At 41.4% G+C, this 20,960-nt stretch overlaps 1 protein-coding gene across 1 annotated transcript in view; it reads right to left on the bottom strand.

Moving 5' to 3' along the window:
- TRHDE (thyrotropin releasing hormone degrading enzyme) overlaps nt 1-20,960 on the bottom strand; it is a gene marked incomplete at its 5' end in the record, with an annotated part of 328,250 nt that overhangs the window by 14,578 nt on the left and 292,712 nt on the right. The window contains 2 exons of the mRNA XM_006026252.3: nt 20,158-20,265; nt 20,781-20,878. Coding sequence (XP_006026314.1) covers nt 20,158-20,265; nt 20,781-20,878 — 206 coding nt within the window. The remainder of the gene's footprint in view (nt 1-20,157; nt 20,266-20,780; nt 20,879-20,960) is intronic.

The following is a 20,960-nucleotide window of genomic DNA, read 5'->3' on the forward strand; positions in this document are numbered from 1 at the left end:
TCTGGGGTGGAGATCTTCATTTTCTAAACCCAGCCCTCTTCCCTGCCTATGCAGGGGGTTGGACTCAATGAGCTATTGAGGTCCCTTCCAACCCTAACATCTATGAATCTATGAAACCTTGGGGTTGCAACCCCATCCGGGGTTGCAAAGATAATAAATGGGGTCAAAGACAAACACAGATTTTCTCCAGTAAAGTAGAAAAAAAAAAAAGGGAAATGGCAGGTTCCCCTTGCAGGCTTGTACAGTTCCTGCCTACAAGGGGCTGCTTTGGGCTGCGGGTAGTGGGAGGAGGATGATCAGGGAGGGGGTTCCATCTGCATGTGCGCATGCACACATGCACATGGCAGCCAGGCAGCATGGAGAGCAGCTCCCACAACTCCCTCCATATAAGTCTATGGGGAGAGAAGATTGAGGCCTCCACAGTAAGAGAGGGAGGGAGGGAATGGGACAGGGCTGGGAGACTTCCCAGCCAGACCAGGACATGGGGCCTGGGACAGGAATGTGGGTCCCAGCTGGCAGAGCAGAATGCAGCCATACATTCAGAGATGACCTGAGCAGGGTTTGGGGCCTGGGACAAATCAGCCAGTGTGGGGCCCCACCCCTGGACACAAGGAAGCTGGTGGCAGATGTGGTGGTGGGGAGGGGGGGGGTGGGGGGTGGCAAGCAGCTGGGCATGCCAGATTCAGTGGTAGATCTGGCACTGGGTGAGTGCTAAGTGGCCGGACGTGAAGCTGGCAGCAGCGCAGAATCACCGCGACACTCTGCTTGGCTCTGCAGGGCCCCCTAAAGTGCGGAGCCTGGGGTGGTTGCCCCAATTCGCACCCCCCTCTCCCATGGACAGCCCTGCATGCACTTGGGGGAGGGAGGCTTGGGGAGACCATGTGCCCCCCCCCATATTTGTGTGTGGGGTGGGGATGGATGTGGGCTGCCTACTGTAGGCTCAACGCTCTCTGCCCTGCTGCCCTCCCCCCTGGGGAGGCCATGGCAATGCACCTCCTGTCTGGCCAGCAGTAGCAGGGGGCACAACTCCACTGCTGCTGCTGGGCAGGAAAGAGGTGCCTCACTATGGTGGCATGAGACTCCCAACAACAGCTCCGAGCTTTCTCACCCTCATCCACTGGGTCCTGCAACTCTGGCAGCTGGGGACCCCCTGCAGCAGCGCTAGGGCGGCATGGGGCTGTGGGTCATCAGTGAGGGGCACCGGCAGGGCTGAAGGGGTGGGGGGCTATAGGAGAGAGTGAGGGGCACCTGTGGTGGGTAAGTTGCTACAATCTGGGAGTGAAGGTCCATGCTGAGGAAATGGGGTCATGCTGAGGAAAAGGTTGGGGAGCATTGGTCTAAATAATTAATGGAGGTATTAAACAATACTGGACCCAGGAGAGAACCCATAGGGAGCCTCACATACCTCCCTCTGACTAGACACTGAGCCACTGGTGTCTACTCATTTAACATGATGCTACAACAAATTATGTATCTATGCTACAGGACTTTCCTCTATTGTCTGTTTCCTTAGCTTGTTAATGAGAGTATCAAAATGATTCCTAACATCAAAGCTTGTTGCATGCACTGTTCTCCCTGCAATCCCTCATATATCACAGAGCCTTGTGAACTGCCCATAGAGTGTATGCCGATCATGTGCAATAAGCTATGCATTGGTCAGTATATACGTCCAGAGAAGTTAAATTTGGCCCTAAGAGAAGTTAGTTTTGGCCCTAAGTCTTTTTTTCAGTTGTTGCCTTTTAAAATGCATCCACTGCATTTTATATATTCTGTTGCCCTATTAAGCTTTATTTGCACTGAAATTTTTGAGTACGTTCTCTGCTACTCATATAGGCAGTTGAGATCAGCCGGACCCAGTCTGTGCAAGTCCTCCCACAGCTGAAAGTATAGAAGAAGCTGTATTGACACTAGGCCAAGAGTGGGAAATATGGAAAATTCTTACTATAGACAAGGCAGTCAAACTGTGACCGTATCACATTCCCTAGCCCATTCAATTAAAAATTTTCAGTCATCTAAGATGCTGTGAATTTAAGGAGAGGTATTTTGAAAAGGAGCAATATGAATGTGGGCAGTAAAATATTATCATGGGAGCCTTCACTTTCACTATTCCTGATTTGTCTTTATATGCATAACTTTAATGTTGCAGTGATATTTTTTCTCTTATTACAAAGTTAACGCGTTGATACCAATCATGAAAGTGTATGTTATATGAAAACAAAAGATGGATTTTATTTTATCACAACCTTTGGTCCAGATGACTGATAGTCCCAGCAAGTGTAACATAAGGCAGTCAGATGTGAGGAAGAACCACTGTAATGGCAAGAGCATTTTATGTCTTGGGTCATAGATATTCCATCATTTTTAAAAAGTGCAAATAGCTCTTGCTGGGCTTTGCCAGCAGAACTATTTTCTTTTGTTTACTACAAGATACACAACTCAGTCAAGAGGCACTCCAAAGTACTAAAAGGTGGCTGGTAAAGAGGTAATTCTTTACTGGTTGATTTATCCCATTACTGCAAGCTCCATAAACTGCACAGTGGAGGAATACTGTGCTGTGTTTGGATATTTATTTATTTATACAATTTATATGGCACCCTTCCCAACTAAGGCTCAAGGCAGCTTACAGTAAGAGATTTAAACAGAGACCTAAAAGTAATATCTTAGCCTAGCTTTGTTGCTAAATGCTGTTCAAATAGGAATGTCCTTGAGTGCTTCTGAGATATGTCCAGGCTCAGGCTCTGGTGAGCCTCCAGAGGGAAATAGATCTAAAGTTAGGGAGCAACTGCCAAGAACAACCTCCCATACATTCTGGCCAAGCAGACTTGGCAAACTGATGGTCCTTCCGGAACTATGGACTATGACAGGGTGTAAACAGGGACCCATCCAAATCGAGGAGGCGGGCAGCCGATTTCATGTGCAGATTGCAGGGCTGGCCACCATCTTTGTGGGCTTATTGTGGCAGTCCCCCTCCCTCCCACTAATTGGCTGAGGGGCCCTAGTGGCCCCACTCCTCACCACTGAATTGCCAAGAGGGCTGTCTATCATGCAGCCCCACTCCTCACTGCCGATTGGTGGAGAGGGATGGGGCCACATGGCAGACCAATCAGTGGTGTGAGGCAAAATGCTTCCTAAAGTCAAAGCCTATTGCATGAAGGGGAGTTGCCATCTTGGCGGCTCCCCTTCATGCTAGCAGACCCCCGCCCCACCACTTCCCCACCCAGTGGGCTATGCAGCTGGGCCAGAGTGGTCATGAGGACGGTTGGCTCCCTCTGTGGAGCCAGCATTTTATTTTTAGTAAGCTTCCCCCTCCCTCCCAATTTTGCAGGCATTGTCCAAATTCAAGGACAATGCCCAATTTCACAATTTCTGCAAAATCCATGAAATCACAAATTGAATAAGTCCCTAGGCATAAGGGAGAAGGAGGACAGGATTAGTAGCTTAGCAAAAGTGAACATAGAGGTCTGGCCTCAGCCTGATGGAGCAAACAGTGTTCCTCACTTATGAGGCTTTCACTTTTGAAAAGTTACAGCTTCTCAAACTCAACAGGCCTTCAAAGCTAACCCATTTTTTTTTTGTTTTAAATAACAACAGTAGTTATTGAGTATCAGCACAGCTGGTAATAGCAGGATTATTTGCAACCTGAATGGAGGAAGAAGGACTTGGCTACTGATGGAGCTGGTCACATGTCAATATTCTGAATGCCACTATGTTTTTTATTGAGGAAGCTTTTTGGGCATGAAATCCAAATAGGCATGTTTACAGCACTGCAGCCTATCTATTCAAAACCATGCAGCCAGTTGCTCTAGGGAAGATTTTAGATCTCGATATATAAACTAAGTCATTAGGACACAATGAAAATAAAATTAAAAACAGAAAAAAGAAAAGAGAAGACAATGAAATACTAAAGAAAACACTACTTTTAACGTTTGAGCTTCAAAACCCTACAAAACTCATTGCTATGAAAAGCTACAAATTACTCCTTTGAGAGGCCTGTAATCAGGATTATAGACAAGGGGTTCCTTTCTATGGAAATTAAAATTGTTTATGAAAATGTGGATATCCCCAAAGCCAGTTCTCTTTAACTATTGCCTCAACAGTAAGCCTTTTAATTGAATTTCTTCCATTTGTGGGGATTCTTGCTCCCTCTTCCCTCCACTTATTATTGGTCTGTATTTCATAGTTATCTAAACATGTGAAATCTCTTAGGTCTAGAGTTTTTGGTTTTACAGCTCTGTGGAAAATGAAGTTTTAAAATTGCAGTTTCATAGTATCAGTGAAGCAGGCAGAAGGTTAACTTACTGTATTATTGAATGAAGTGGATAAAATTAACCATTGTTTCGATGTTATTTGGGTACTAGCACTGCAGAACATATTCCAGTATTATATTAAATATTTTGGGGGCTTTTTAGGTTGCTCTCATCTTTAAAGTGGCAACACGATGCTGATGCATACTCCAAAAGAATAAAAACTTTGAAAAGATCATTCTAAATGGCTTTATTTGAATATTGATGTGATTTATTTAACTGTATTTTCTTGCATTTTAGAGGTAATGGTAAGGATAAAATACGTGGTTAGGAAAGCCCAGGCTTAAAAAATTAAATATTTCATTAAAAAAAAAATTAAGCAGTTGTAGAAAAATTAATTGAAATAGAGATATGCCTTTACATTAAAAATCTTTCCCCCCTTAGACTAGATAAAACTTAACAATGAGTTAAGTATAATCTTCTAAGTTATAATTAATTGGTACATACTTGTTCCTATTTAAACTAAGTTCTAACAATTGGAAATACGTTTATAAAATCAGGCCATAATTATTTATCTTCAAGGCAAATTGTGTTCTAATTTCTTAAAAGTAATTGCACACAATTTAGCTCCTTAGATTAAGTGACAAACTTCAAAACTATTTATGGTAATATTTGGCAATGGAAATTAATCAGAAGCTACATTCTTTATTTTTGTAACAGCTAAATGTTTAACTGACGTTTGTGTTTCTTGATGACTATATTTATAGCATTATTTAATTGGTTATACAGCTCAGATAAGAAATTATATTAAAACATTGGTGCACAGAAAAAACATGCGACTCCTTGTAAACCAATAAATAATAAAGGGGCTGCCACATGGATAACAGTAGACTACCGTGGTTCTTTCCCAAGAAAATAGTCAAAAGCTGTGCCTCTCATAATTACTTATGTGTATTACAATAATTAGCTGAAATCAATAAGTCATTGTATATGTTATTATATACTATACATACATAGTAGGAGAAAGTCCTTTTGATTGAGCTCACAATTTGAACAGATAAAAAGTGAAATCCTGAATCTACTAAAGTCAATGTGAAACCTTTCATTTCAGTAGAACTAGCATTTTGTGCAAAAGGCAATGGAAGGGAAATGTAATTATTTCCATTTGACATACAAGGAACTGAGACACTGTGTCTAAGGAGGATGTTACAGGTTACCTTTAAACCATTCTAAAGGCACTTCAAATGGGAGCATCCACACATTAAAGTGTGTTAAACTGTGCTAAGTGCTCTCTAATACTCTTAAAGTTATGCCACTGTGGTCAAAGGCCATCTTTGAGCTGTTCTACATAGCTGAAGCTAGGGTATTGCTAGTCTGCTCCAGGGACATAAAGCAAGCAATTTGCAGTCATCCAGCTGGAGCTACACATCCTGGGATACGCAGCTTCCAGCCCCTCTACCCCTGAGAAACTTTTAACCCTCTCAAATTCTGCTGTCCAGGGTGTGGTATTGATCCCAAGCCAATACCTCCACATGCCCACAGTGGGTGTGACCCCAGTTCACATGGCATTGCACTGCCGACCCAAGGACCCCAGTAGACCTGATCCAGGCCCAGGGCCAGGGGCTAAACACATAACCATCACCACAGGGGGATAAGAATTTACCCCACAACCAGGTGGCTCTCCCCTAACCAGGAGAATTTGTAGGGGACACTGACTGTCCACCCCAGCCTCCCACTTTCCTGGGGGAGGAGGGGAAAAAAGGGCTTCCTAGCTCCAAGCATGGTAACAGCATGGAGCCTGGGGAGGCATGTTTTCCTGGCGTCCATGATGTTTCCATAGTTAACACCTAACAGCTCTGCATTGGGAGTGGAGACCAGGGAGGCATGGTTTCCTGGGCTCCACACTCTTCTCATGCTTAACACCTGGGGCTTTGCTCCCAGATGAGGGACTGTGTCCTGGACCTGACGATGTTCCTGCTCACCAGGATCTCCAGTGGCAAGTTACAGCTATGCAAGTCTGAGATGGCACTAAGCCTTAACCAGAAACTGCTCTGAAACTGTTCCAGTCCAGTGACTTAACCCACCTTTTCTCTAGAAAGGGTTCCAGTTATGCTCATTTCACTTAATGGGTGAATGACAAGCTATATAATCGCTTGTGCAGCTTGTCTTCCCTGTATTGGGGGGGGGGGGGGGTGTTGTTGTACTTTATAAACATGTATGTGCTACCAAAAGCGGGCCCTGCAATCAAATTGTTTTCTAAATTATGACTGGTATTTTGTTTATTCATGAAAAATGTCCCAGGAAAACTGTCCAATTTCTTAAGATTTCAAAATAATTTGGTTTTGGGATGCTGTTTGTCTACAATCACTAGGTGGGACACAAGATCTTCATCAGCGACTTGGACAAGGGGGTAGAAAGCACGCTGTCCAAGTTTGCTGATGACACTAAGATGTGGGGCGAGGTGGACACACTTGAAGGGAGAGAGAGGCTGCAACTAGATTTAGACAGACTACAAAAGTGGGCAGACGAGAATAGCATGGGGTTCAACGTAGACAAATGCAGGGTGCTGCACCTTGGGAGAACGAATCCACAGCATACATACAGGCTGGGGAGTTCCCTGCTTGAAAGCACAGAGGTGGAACGGGATCTTGGAGTCATTATTGACTTCAAGATGAACATGAGCCACCAATGCCAGACCGCAGCCAGCAAGGCCAGCCATATCTTGTCATGCATCCAAAGGTGCATCTCAAGCCGGTCCAGAGAGGTGATACTCCCCCACTATGTGACTTTGGTCAGCCACAGTTGGAGTACTGCGTCCAGTACTGGGCGCTGCACTTCAAAAGGGATGTGGCCAGCCTGGAGTGGGTTCAGAGGAGGGCCACCCGCTTGGTGAGAGGGCAGCAGGACAGGCCCTACCAGGAGAGACTGAGGGACCTAAACCTGTTCAGCCTCAGCAAGAGGAGGCTGAGGGGGGACCTGGTGGCTGCCTACAAACTCATCAGGGAAGATCAACAGAAACTAGATAGAGCCCTTTTCTCCCCAGCACCACCTGGGGTGACAAGGAACAATGGTAATAAGCTGATGGAGAATAGGTTTAGGTTAGAGATCAGAGGGTAATATTTTACAGTTAGGGTGGCCAAAATCTGGAACTAACTTCCCAGGGAAGTGGTCCTTGCCCCTACCTTGGGCAAATTCAAGAGGAGGTTGGATGATCACCTGTCTGGGGTCTTGTGAACCCAGCATTCATTCCTGCCTGGCAGGGGGGCAGGCTAGATGATCTGTTCAGGTCCCTCCTGACCCTAGCTACTATGAAACTATGAAACTATAAGATTTTTCTGTGATTGTCTAGAAAATTCAGAAAGCAAAGCTGCCACTTTGACGGAAGTGCCCAATAAACAACAAATCTTCTATTTACTTGGAACAAGATACCATCTCTTCTTCTATTAGACATACTCCCTAGATTCTCTTTCACAATACTAACACAATTAATCCGGGATTAATTTATGCAGTCAGCCATTCTTTCTTCCTCCTTAAGCCCTTTTGTTGACTTAACTTTAGGATCCTATGGAAATGCTGTAACAACCAATCAAATCATTTTTAACATTGGTTGGTGCCACTTGTTTATATGCTAATTACACTGAAAAATACACATATGAAGATGTCTATTTCTACATAGATATTAATGCTAAGAATAAATTTTCAAAGTCATTAACATTTATAGAATACAGAATTATGTGAAAAACACAGAAGAAATCACCTAGGTTTCTTAACATTTCATATAAATAGGAAAAAAAAATGCTTTCCTGAGTTCACACTACTTCTCTATATATAATGATTTCTAAAAAATAGTTGGTGGACAGAAAAAACTTCAAACAGCTTTAATGACTTCTAAACGCCTATGGATAAATAATTAACTTGCTGGCCACAGTCCCACAAACACTTATGCATGCGGTCAAAATTTAAGTGTTTGGGGTCTTAGCATATATATATGAAAGGAGGTGACAGAAATGCATTACAAAATATCAGACAGAGAAAGAAGAAGAAAAAAAAACCTGAAAACCTTTTTATTTTCGAACAAGTGTTTTATTGCCTGTCACTGACTAGGCTTTATTGGAATAGGATATCAATTAATGACTAGCAATTTGTGTTATCTACTGCTAACCTAAGTCCTAGAATAACCCCTTTTATGAACATATTGCAACTGTTGTTGCTGTGCAACGTGTCTTTGAGGTAGCATTTCCATCTAGTAGTTAAAGGTCTATCCAGTAAATGGGTGAAGCAAATTAAGCAGCAGGATTAGAGTAGATCAATTGCCCCTTGAAGAGTAAATACAAATTGTTCTTACTGAACATGAGGATTTAGCACTCTCAAATTAGGACTGTTGGTTAGTTTTCTGTGTGTAAATTACCCACCTGATATTTTATTTCATTGCTTGCACCATTCTTATGACTCATATAGTAACAATTAATGTCCCTAGTACTGAGCTCAGTTACAAGAATGTTTTCCTATACCTGAAATGACAAACATGGGAAACATTGCAAAAGCCTGTAGCTGAACAGTTACATTTAAAATACTTCTAACAATATAATCATGCTGGAGGATGCCATATTCTCAAGTGCTAGCTTAAGTTTCCAGGTTCCTAACATTTTTCTTTCATTTGTGGAGTAAAGGGGCCCAAAACATATCAGAACAGGTGCCTTATAATTTCAAACTTCATAGGAGAGAAGGTAATGGAATGGTATACCCTCCTCTCCTCACATCAAGTCAGACCTCCATAGGTAGATCAGAATTAGAACAAACAGATGTGCACACTGGATCCCCTGGTAGTCCCTGCTTGCTTCACAGTGGAGACTGTGAAGACAAAAGCATCCCTCAAATACTTCCTCAATTTGTTAACGTCAAAGATAACAGTAGTCTATTTTGATAGGGTTGCTTGCATAACATTGTAAGTATAATCTACTGTTCCATCCTAAATTATTTCAGTAGAGTAAACAGTGAATCTCATGTCCCCTCCCCCAGGTCACTCTAAATTTTGAGTCCCTCAGAAAGTATACTCAGATTCAAAGAAAGAAAAATAAGCGTTAAAAAAGGCTTACATTACGTATTAGCTCTGCCAATAAAATGCTAAAGCAAGCCAAGCTCAGTTGATTAGAGGTTACGAGATCAAACTTGCCAACTTTAGAGGTAAATCTTATTGCAGAGCAGGTCTGTTTAGCAGATGCAAGGCTGAGCAATGCCAGATCTGTAACCGTCAGAAGGCAGCCCAAAACTTATCCAAATTTGAGTCCTGAGGAAACTGATGAGGAAAACTATTGGACAACACCAGCTGTCATCATTGGACACAGCTGCAGTGCAATATCCGAAATAGGTGAGAATGATCAAAATATTCAGTGCAGAAGGAAAATAGTATAAATAGTAAAAGATGCATCAATCTACAAAGGTACTTATGCATTAAGCAATAAAGGATGTGAAATAGCTTATAATTTATCTAAGATAAAGATATTATGATATATGTGACAGTGATTAATCGACTAGCCATGATATTTCTCAGATTACAAGTACTCCAATACATCTGATTTCTATTCTGCTTCAGTCTAGCCTGGTGACTGAAAATCCAACGCATGCTACCCCAAGTGATACCAAGGGTCAGATCAATCAAATACATTTACTAGTAGTTTCTATAAAAACATTGGGCGGTTAGACCTAGAATGATTTATGTATATTTGAAAGATGATAACAAATGAATAGGAATGGTTATATTTCTAAATGAATGGTTCTTCACAGCTAATGCTCTTCCCAATGGGCTTCACTAAAGCATACTTTGAGGTCTCAGAGCGGATGCTGACAGGTCTGTCACAACCCAGTGATTTTGGTGCCTCGGCACGGTGGAATTTTCCCGCCACATGAGAGCCTCTTGCAAAAGTAAAGGTTTTCTGTTGCAGCAGAAAAACCTTGGTGTAAGAGAGTTCCCGCCAATTTGCAGGATGCATTTCTTCTTTGCAGCACAGAAATGCACGGTGCAAAGAGTTCCCGCTATTCGAATGCAAATTTGTGTCCCGCTATTGGCCAGTGCTAAATTATTCACACGTGGCGGCTAGTAATTGGCTTGCTAGCCGTTTAAAAATTCGCGCGACTTCTGCCCAGGTCGAAGAACTTTGAGCACGCTGCAGAGTGCCTCTAAAGAGATCTGACTTGCGGCTAGCTGATTGATAGACTGATCACCTATCGATCCTTCTTCCCGTCGCCGAGCGCAATCCCAGCCGTACCCTTTTCCCGCCGGCTTGATTTGCGGACGGAGTAACTGGCTTGGGCCTCGCCAGCTGGAACAACTCACATAGTTGTTCAAACGACCGGACCAGCTGCGTCGCAACTACAAGCGGCGTAAGTAAACGTTTTTGCAACCATTAAACCTTGTCTGCCTCTCCATTCACCAGCCCGCCCTGACGAATGAGCAATTTCTAAATCACCTCGAGTCGGCTCTGGCCGTCCGAGACAAGGTCATCATTTGCTATGACATCATACTTCAGGACTTTACAAACTATTGCTTTCTGCATTTCTTCCAGTGCTTCAGAGGTTACAAGCATGCATTTACTGTTTCTATGCAGAGCAGAACTGTAAATGCTAATCTTCTTTAAAATATGGTTTGCCTTCAAATCTGATGCACTGTGAAGGTTAAAGAGGTTAATAAGGCTGATTCTCAAGCTCAGACAGACTTTGTATGGTAATTTTGTTAATTTTTTAGGCTGAACAACAGTGCTGTCATAACTAAGGAGTGTGAGTAATGTATTTCTTCACACATGAAAGAACTTCGCAGGGATCATCCCAGTTAAATGAAGGTAGCAGCAAACATCTTAATTGTCAACAAACAGTAGTAGTTCTACTGTGTAACATTTTTCCTGTATCTTGATTTCTAACAACCTCAGATGCTAAATCTATAAGTCAAATTTCAAAGGCTTTATAAAAAAACTTTCAAATTTTTAAAAGGCTTCACTCTTCACCGCTTAGGATGTAGAACTTTCAAAGGTTTCCAAAGCTGTGATACTACCAAGGGAGTTTGTATTCATCTTTGTGAGGCAGGATGAAGTTTTCCATACTTGGGACACATTCAGTCAGCACCTCTTGCAGGACCTGAAATGAACTAAGTTGAAGTTCTATAGCTATATAATTACCATATTTACTTGAATATAAGAAGGTTTTATTCCCCAATCAACCTGAGGAAAAAAGACCCTCGTCTTACACTTACACACAAGGAAACCTCACTAAATACACTGCCTGTCATTAAACTGCAGCCAAAAGCAGCACATGCACAATAATGGAACCAACTATCTTCTTCCCTCACTTGTCCCATCTAAACGGACTCGCTGTTAAAGACCATGCATCTCCACCAGCTTTGGTCATATGGAAACCAACTATAACACTGATTAAATGCAGCCAACACTGAGCGTGACTATCAAACACATAGCCAGTATGGCACAAGCATACAAATCGGAACTCTTTGTGAACTGGCAAAGGGCCTGGAGGTACTGCAATACCAGGCTGGCACTAAGAAGGCCAGAGTCAGCCCTGACACCCTCCCCTTGGTGCCAAAAATGCTTTATTTTAGCCAAAAGGCTGAAATGCTGATGGGAACCTACCACAAAGATAACCCATCTGAATGAGATTGGTAGTGCCCAGTCTCCCTGAGTGCTAACTTTTTCAAGTCATGGTGAGCTACTACTTGAATACATTTCAATTTTCTCTTCATTCCCACAGCTGAGCACCTTTCTTTCCCTTTATTTTCAGTGAGTCCTGTTTTTTAACCAGCCTTATGTCTAGTAAAGATCACCAAACGGGGCCCCAAACAATTTACCCAGAATCCCTCAATCACCCCCCTTTCTCAGCCTGGCACACATGATTAGTGCAACCTATCTTATGAGATGCTGAACCAGGTTGCCCTGTATTACATCTGCATATACATTTTTAAGGATTCCAAGAGTTGTGACAAGAACACCTGGTTCCAGTCATGAGTGGGGGTGCTAATAAGCACATGGATCCTTTGCAGGGTGGGGGGGTGGTAGGTATTTGGAGTCAACACACATACTGAGCAGTGCTGAGCTGAGGGGTCACCATGGCTTCAAACACTGTTGTCTCTGCTGGGGTCCATCTCAATGAAATCATGAACCATTTGGCTTTTGACTAATGTCATGCAGTTTCCATAATCAAGTTTTCCCACGGTGAGGCCTATCCCTTGCAGTTTGGGCAGGCTGACCCTGTGAGTTCCCCAAACATGAGAAACTTGACTGCCCAATGTTGTAGTAATGGGGGACTGTGTTTGTGCATTCTCCCTGCCATTCTCCTTCGGCCTTTTGGCTAGGAGCTAACATGACTAGGAGACATCCAGCCTCCAACACCTTTGGGCTTGGGGTCTGCACATAGGATGCTTGCCATAGATTTGGAGAGTACCCAAAGTCCCAGACTGATTAGTCTTTGAGGGAGGAGACTTTCCTGATGGTAGAGCCACACAGACTTGAACAACTGAGCTCAGCTCAATCAATTTAGAATTCAGAACTAATTTGGTCTTAAGCCAAAAAACAAAGAGTTTGTACTGTATAAAAATAGGTACAGAAGTGCTGCTTAAAAGTGTGTGCTAAAACTTGCAGCAGTTTCAAAAGAGCTGAAATGCATCAATTTTGGATGTACTAAGTCTATGGGTACCTGGAATAATTTCCCTATATGCAAGTTACTACAGGTATGTTTATTTCTAGGTCAGTAATTTTCAATTTGCTTCTTATTTCTGTGTGTGCAGGGAGTGAAATGTCTGACACTAAGGAAGAGAGGAAGGGGATGAAGGGGAAACAGGCTGGGGGGGGGGGGGGGGGGAGGCAGAGAGCAAGGGGGTTATCTGACCCCTCACATTTATTTTTCCTACTGCATCAGTGGGAAGGGAACAAATTCTAGGCAAATCTTCAATAATTAGATTCTATACCTGTAAAATTACAACAAATTTATATTTTTCCATCTATACACCATAATTATTAGGGGGCTTATTTTATAATCATGATTGTCTTATACCTAAGTAAATATGGTCTAAGGCAAATATGCCTCAAAATAAGTTCTTTCAGATTTTCAACATCAACACCAGCTAAAACTGTAAGATTTGTTTTGTTAGATCTTGTTAGGATCTAAGACCTGCAAAGAGTCCTCAAAGAATCAGCAGATGACTTCAGCAAGTCTTCCTAACTCAGTTACTTAAATTTGGGTACTATACATTTGACGCTTTTGCGGCCAAAGTTGACCTTATGGTATGTTTTGCAGTGTTTCCTTACAGAGTGGTTGTGAACTATACTGTCATTAAGCAGTTTGTACTATAACAAAGCACAATATTTCATCCAGACAAGTGGCTGTAATCTCTTTCTTATTGCAGCTAATATATTTTAGATGATGCCACTTTACAAAAAAAAGTTCAAGATTCATTTGACCAGAGGGAGCGTGAGAACACAAAAGCAAGAGGCTACATAACTCTGTAATCTAGTGACAGAGGCACTCCCCTAAAACAGGCAATTGTTTGTTGCATGATAGAAAAGCTTCAAAGAGAGGAATAGTTAGTGGTCCCCACACCTCAGGGCAACCAGTAGTCAGATGGTTAGGGCATGCTTCTTTGAGGGAGGAGATGGAGGTTTGAATTCCCAGAGGCAAAGAAGGATATTAAAACAAGGTTTCCAATTGCCTAAGTAAATTCTCTAAATATTAAGTTGGTGTTTAAAGGGACAGGAGGGGCACTGGTGATACCTCCAACTGCGTTAGATATTTAAGTCACCAAGAGCAGCAGGATTTAAAACATATTTCTTTTGAATAGGCTAAGGCGTCTCCTTTCTTAGCATGCTGGTTGCCTCAATCTCATTTTGAGACACCCAACTTTCCCCATGGACCACTGGTGACTATCTCAGGACCGTGGGTTCTAGCAGCCAAACACCTAAAAGTTAATCACCAATACCCCAAGTCCCTTTTTGGGTATAGCCCCCAGTCTTCTAGACACACAGAATTTGCATTCTAATGACAGCGATGATGTGATAGGTTAGTGTCTGTTTCTTGTAAGTATAGAAGTCTAATGGCATTATTTAAATACTGATGCTGTCAGAAAGAGATGTTCAAAACATTGGACTGTATTGTAATTTTATGTAAAGCTGTATTTAATCTTAAGAAAAAAGGTATTTTATTTAGATCCTCGAGTTCTATACTAAAAATATTAGTATTACTGACCAATTGAGTATTTTGCCTCTTGAGTACTATAAATTATTTACATGGTAAAGAACATATCATTACAAAGTACAGAAAATAACCAATCATTATGATTATTTTAATCGCTTAAAGTGGTGAGTGTATGGTAATTAATTTTGGACCCACCACACTAAACATAATTACTAGGATACCTGAAGGAGTTTGCAGTTAATATGAGGTTGGAAGTTACTGTACTTGCCTATTATTCCCCACTCTCCACCTCAATTAACCTACCCAAGTAAAACACAAACTTTTGGTAAGAACCTCTAAGGAGCCATCTATTTTAGTAAATAAGTGGCAAAAGAGCCATTTATTTCATTAATTCTAAACTATCTAATGAGGGAAATTTAACAATCTCCTTAGCAGATTGTTTCACTGCCTATATATTTACACAGGTATAAAGCTTTAACCTAATAATAGCCTAAATCTGCACTGATTTTCATATAACTGACATCAGCATAGGGTCTTAATATTATTCTATGGTCTGATATTCCAAGGATTTCAGTCCTTCCCAAGAAGCACTGCTGGTGTTGTTCATTACTTTAGCCACCGCATTCTTCAGAACAGAGTTTTGAGAACAACAACAGGCCATGCACTTATTTTTTACTATAGCATTCAGTCAATTATGGCCCAATTCTGCTCATACGCAGCAGGAGTCTAAAAATGCAACAAACCTCCTTCCCCAACCCCAAGAATTCCCTCTGAATAGTTATGTTGGATGAAGTCTTCCTCAGCTTTCATGGGACAAATGAGAATCCAGCCCACAAACACTGACAATATTAAAAAACTGCTGGCAGAATGGGGCCATCTATGCAAAGATTGTCTGCCTCCTTAGGGAAGTGCAGAGCCACCAGTAAACTCTCTCATGCTTTCCACACTCTATTGCAAATATGCTGTCTGGAATTTCCCATTTGGTGCCTGACCAAATACGGAATCTGCTTCCACTGTAAAGGGTTTCTGTAGGAACATTTCATATCGCCTCTAATTGTATTTCCTTTATTAACTGTTTATAAGGAGAGGTAGAGGAGACGTTATTCATCTCTACCATCCTCATCCCCACCCCAAACCATTCCTTACCACTATGGAGAGTTGTCATGATTATGGACACAGAATAGGAATACTGCCAGAGACAGCAGTCTCCTTTTTTTTAATAGGGACATGTATGAAGAGGAAAATGTACTGAGATAGCATGGCAGTCCAGTGGAACAAACCTCAAAAATAGATATAGATAGTTTAAAGGCATGGCATTATAAGAATGCTACATCATATAAAGCAAGTATCTGATAAAAAGATAATGATTTAAAAAGTAGATGTATTTACTTAATACATCTGCACTTTATTGCTAGGGACAGAAATTATACATAAACCAGTATAAGTGATTGGAAATTAGTTCAAATTTGTAACACAACAGAAGTTCAGTGCACATAAACCACCTTCAAAATGGCTAAAACCAGTTTAAGATAACCCTGGATGAATGTAGTATCAGACTTAACTGATTTATGTTAAATCAGTTTATTGAACTTCTGTCCCAGATCCTTTCCAGTTTCAAGTTAACTTACTGCCAGTTAACTTGAAGTTAACCCCAGCCTCCCAGGATACTTTGCACCTCTCCCACATATCCCCCCTCGCTGGGTGGGCAGGCTAGGTTTGGCCTAAGCAGTCTGCTACAGCTGAGCAGAGAGCATGCTCTAGCACCCCCCAGCTTCTGGCCTTGGTCACTGGAAGCATGGGGCTGCATTTCCAGAACCAAAGATTCTGTTCATTTGCTTAGAGGTTCAACCTACCTAATTTAGACTATCCTGCAAAGATTGAATCTATTCAGCTTCAGGCTTTTTAGCTGTCTGAACTTAGCCGATATGTATTCTAAGTTGTATCTGCTTGCCCATTTTACTTATATTTGTGCTGCACAACCAACATATCTAAAAAAAGATATGTATTAGATCTATGCATTATGTTAATTAAATATTATTATAAAATAATCATTATTCTTATGAAAACAAAATCAGGGAGAACACATATTGCCTTTCAGGCATAGTTTAGAAACCAAAAATGTTTGTTCCAAGCAAATTTGACATGGAGGCAAAGCAGCAACAATTACCTTTCAAAGCCATTTTCATAACACAACACAATATACAAAACCACATTTTGTAAATTTCAGTGAGATTAGTTTTAATTGTTTATGATTCAATTCATTTAACACTTTTAGTATTTTATTAGTAGTAGTATTTTATTTTATGCTAACACCTAGTGTCCCACAATATAATGGATTGACTATATATTTACCATAGACATTCTGACTCACAAAACTGAAGTACAGGATATCACATCATGACTGAATCAGTAAGCTAGTATACATATATTATATTTATTGGGGTAACATGTTAGACATGACATCTGGAGTAGCAGAAATTTAAAATCATTATATATGAACAAAAATAAAGGTGATGTGAGCATTGGTACTGTGAAATATAAGCTGATTTTATGACTACTAAGCTGCTAATATGGCTGAAAGCTTCTCTAGTAAAATAAGTGACCTTTGTGATGCTTTTCCCAAATGAATAGATATGGTATCAAACTGTCAATATATTAGTTGTATCCAAAATAAGTGACTGTTCTGAGACTTGCAATTGGCAACTCTGGGTAGAGAAAAGAACTAATCCTATAATCTTTAGAAATAAATAAAAAGGTATCTCTGGCTTCTTTGCAAGTTGTACCCTTATTTATCAGCTGACTGTCCATCCCTGTTCTATAATTACATTATTGTGGTAGCTATTTTTCAAAATTGTACCCTTTCTTTAGAGACATTCATTGCTTTAACTGGATAGTTTTTCTCTTCCTCGGTCCTGCTGTGATGCCTTTATCATAATACTCATCATGCTCTGGCAGCCACAATCTTGGGCTCCCAAGAATAGCCTCATAGAAAGGGTAAGATGAATTTGCAGAAGGCTTCTTAAATGTATTTCCCTTCCTTCCTTGCTATTGTCAGTAAAGCAATAATCCCCGCCCCCTCCCCCTCCCAATGCTGCCTTCTCCTTCAGACCTGTTGGGAGTGAGAGTGGAAGATCGGGCATGCGGGATATCCAGGTGACAGCTTTTATACCCTGCATTATCTACTGCTGCGCATGTTAATAGTTTATGTTAAATGTGATTAAATACCCTTGCTGTTGCAAATGAGTATCTTAGTAAATTAGTTTGACAGATCCTTTACTATGATTGCTTTCTCCATTTTCCTCTCTTTAAGCTAGATATCCAGAACTGTAGATGTTCATTAATATTAATAGTGGTAAGGATTCATTTAAAAAGATGCATTTGGTTTCATCACACTGAATTAATCAGACACATTTTTTAATACTTTCTTTCTGAAGTAGGGGCACGTTTTCCTATTGTCTGGATAAATGACTTAGAAGCTTCATTTTCATGAGTCATTTGGGGTAATATTTTCAAAGGTGTTTAGACACTTAAACTTACAGATAGACACTGAGGAATTTTCAAAACTGGGAAAGCAGTTCACCTTATCCTGATTTCAACAGGAATGAATTGTGTAACCTCCGTGGATGCTTTTGAAAATCCCACTCCACTTCTACTGACCAGTTTCAATGCCTAAAAATCTTTGAGAATCTGACCTTCGTGCATGGAGGTGACACAGGTTCTACTGACTAAGGATCTAGATCTAAGCACTTAAGTCACTTGTGCAAATTTTACTTGAAACACTTTACCTTCAAATGACATAGACCATGAGATACAAGAAAACTAATTTTCTGACTTTCACTAGACTAAAATAAGAAAAAGCTTGTTTTGCAAGAAGGAACTCTTCCAATTATGGTCCACACCTGTACTCTGTACTTGACTTACTGTCTATGGAAAACTACATGCTTTAATAATTATGCTACCATATTAACTAGTACTTTGCAATTAGTAAACGTATCCCATCAGTGTACATGCACTGGCAAGTTTCATCTCAATTATGATAACTAGGGACCTGCCTAATTTGTGGTGAGAGAAAGCAATTTTCACTACTTGGCCGCAGCCCGAAGAGCCAATTTCATTGTCATTTTCTGGTGGCCCTGCCCCTTGGAGCTGATTTGCAGAGAGGCCCAGGATGCAGGAGGGATGATAGGGCAGCTGCCATCTTGATGGCTGGCTACCCTTTGTGTGAAGCCATTCCTTGACTGGTGGAAAGGCATGAGGGAGATCATGCTGCCCAGCCAGCCGATGCTTCCCCCTCCAGGGCAGGCTGCAAGGTTGTGCTGCAGTGGCAGCAAGGTCCGTTGGCTTCCACTGGGGAGCCAGCATTTTATTTTTATTAGGTTTTATTAGGGGTTTGTTTGTTTTTTTGTTGATTTCCTGGGAAAATGCAGCCAATGGCATTTTTCACAGAGATCGCTGTTTTTTTTGCAGTTTCCACAAAAATTGCAAAGCCACAATTTAAGCAGATACCTAATGATCACAATTTAAGTAGGTCCCTAATGATAACTCTGTCTAGTCTGCTTGCCTCACAAATATCTTGCTAATGTATTATGTTCCCTTTAATGCTCTACTTTGCTTCATCACAGTATCCTCTTCTTGAATTCCTAGATATTAGCTTCCTGTCTGTTCCTGAATCATATATATAGTGTCTTCCCCTACAAAGTGTTATGGGATATTTCCCTCTACTTGAGATCACCCCTTTGGTCCTAAGCCAGAAGTGTCAAACCCACCTTGTGACCCTGGCCAGATCCAAACTGTGGGTCTCTTTGCAAACCAGATCCAGCCCAGTGTACAAGGAAGTGTCAGTGGAGAATATGGTGGGCGGCAGAGGCAGCAAAGCATCCAGTGGCAGTGGAAGTGGCAATGGAGCAGGTTACAGTGGTAATGGTGACAGCAGCAGCAGAGCGCACAGTGGTGAGTCCAGCCCCAGCCGCATGCCCCATGCTAGGGGTCTCTCTGGCACCACCTACCACCACTGTGCCATAGGGGCAACTCCAGCTCTAGCTCTAGCTCTAGCACAGAAGGTGCAGTGGGGCCTGCCACTGCATGCTCTGTTGCTGTTGCTGCTGTGGCTACTACCAGTGCCCCTGCATGCTCTGCTGCCATTGTTATCACCACCATTACCACATGCTCCACTATCATCATTGCATGCTCTGCTGCCTCTGAATGCTCCACTCCCACTGTCATTGTGTGCCTCCAACTTCTGTTGTCCCACTGGTAGTTTAGTGGACTGGAGAGAGCAGCTCTGCAGGCTGGATCTGGCCTGCCATATGTTTGCTACGCCTGCTCTAAACCTTTCTTCATCTCCATTTCCACTTAAAAGGTGGCACCTTCTGCCACATTGCCCTTTTGTTTGAAATAGTCTGCCTTCATCTATCAAAAATCTTTCCACCTTTCCATCCCTCTGTATGGCCTGTCTTTTTTTTTTCTCTTCAGACATTCTTATTAGCTGATGGGGATTTATTAGGTGAGGAAAGTGTGGTCACATTGTCTCCACTTTTTTCCTTTACAAAAATCCACAGATTTTTGCAACTGCCCCTTTTAGTTCGGCAGCAATTTTTATATGACAGCTGGAGTTTTCAGCTTCTCTTCTCACTGGTGTGCAAAAAGTATCTACTGAAGAAAAACACTCAATCTATATGGGGTCTGAGTTGGGGAGAACGGAGATGTGTATTGTTGTTTCACTTACCGGTTTCTGTTGCTGGAAATCCAATCGGAGATTAATGTTGCAGCTTGCTGGTGACAGTGTTTGTTACCAAAGCTGCAGGCCAGCATGATGACTTCTCGACGCAATTCTCTGCCCAGATAACAAACACAGATGCTCATCAGGTCACTTTTATAAATACACATGCTGAAATTATCCAAAAGCAATATTTTAACCCCTCTTCTAAGATAAAAGGAGCAGTTCATAGTTAATTAAACTAAGATATGAAAGAATGCTGTAACTCAGTATTTGTGAATGCCAGCTATGCATTTGTTACAATTGCAATGTTTAAATAAAAGCCATGCACCAAAATTTGCCCTCATTGACACTCATATATCCCTACTGACTTCACTGGCCCCAGGAGTTCAAATCCCAAAATCTCCAATGGAGTCAGAACTTAAATTAAAGCTTAGCAAGAACATTTCTTTGTTGTCTAAACTAAAGGAATAGGAAACTGCTTCGCAGCAGCTACCCCCTCAGGTGAGGAAATATAAAAGGAGGAGAAGGGTAGGAAGGTATCACATGCTGCTGAAGTTCTCACTAAATACTAAATGAATGCTTTACTACAACTGTCTATTGCAGAAACAAAGAAAGAAATATAACAGTACTCATGTTGATAGGGAGCTTGAATAAGGGATCTGTTTAAATTATTTGTTGGCCATCCAAGCTTGAGATACATCGATGCAACTTGTTTTAAAATATATTCCTGGAAATAAAATGAAAAAAAAAGATAAATGTATTTTCAGCTTTATATTATGACTCTTCTCACTTGAAATATCACTGACATT

The sequence above is a fragment of the Alligator sinensis genome, unplaced genomic scaffold, assembly GCF_000455745.1.
Source record: "Alligator sinensis unplaced genomic scaffold, ASM45574v1 scaffold1021_1, whole genome shotgun sequence".
Taxonomy (NCBI): domain Eukaryota; kingdom Metazoa; phylum Chordata; order Crocodylia; family Alligatoridae; genus Alligator; species Alligator sinensis.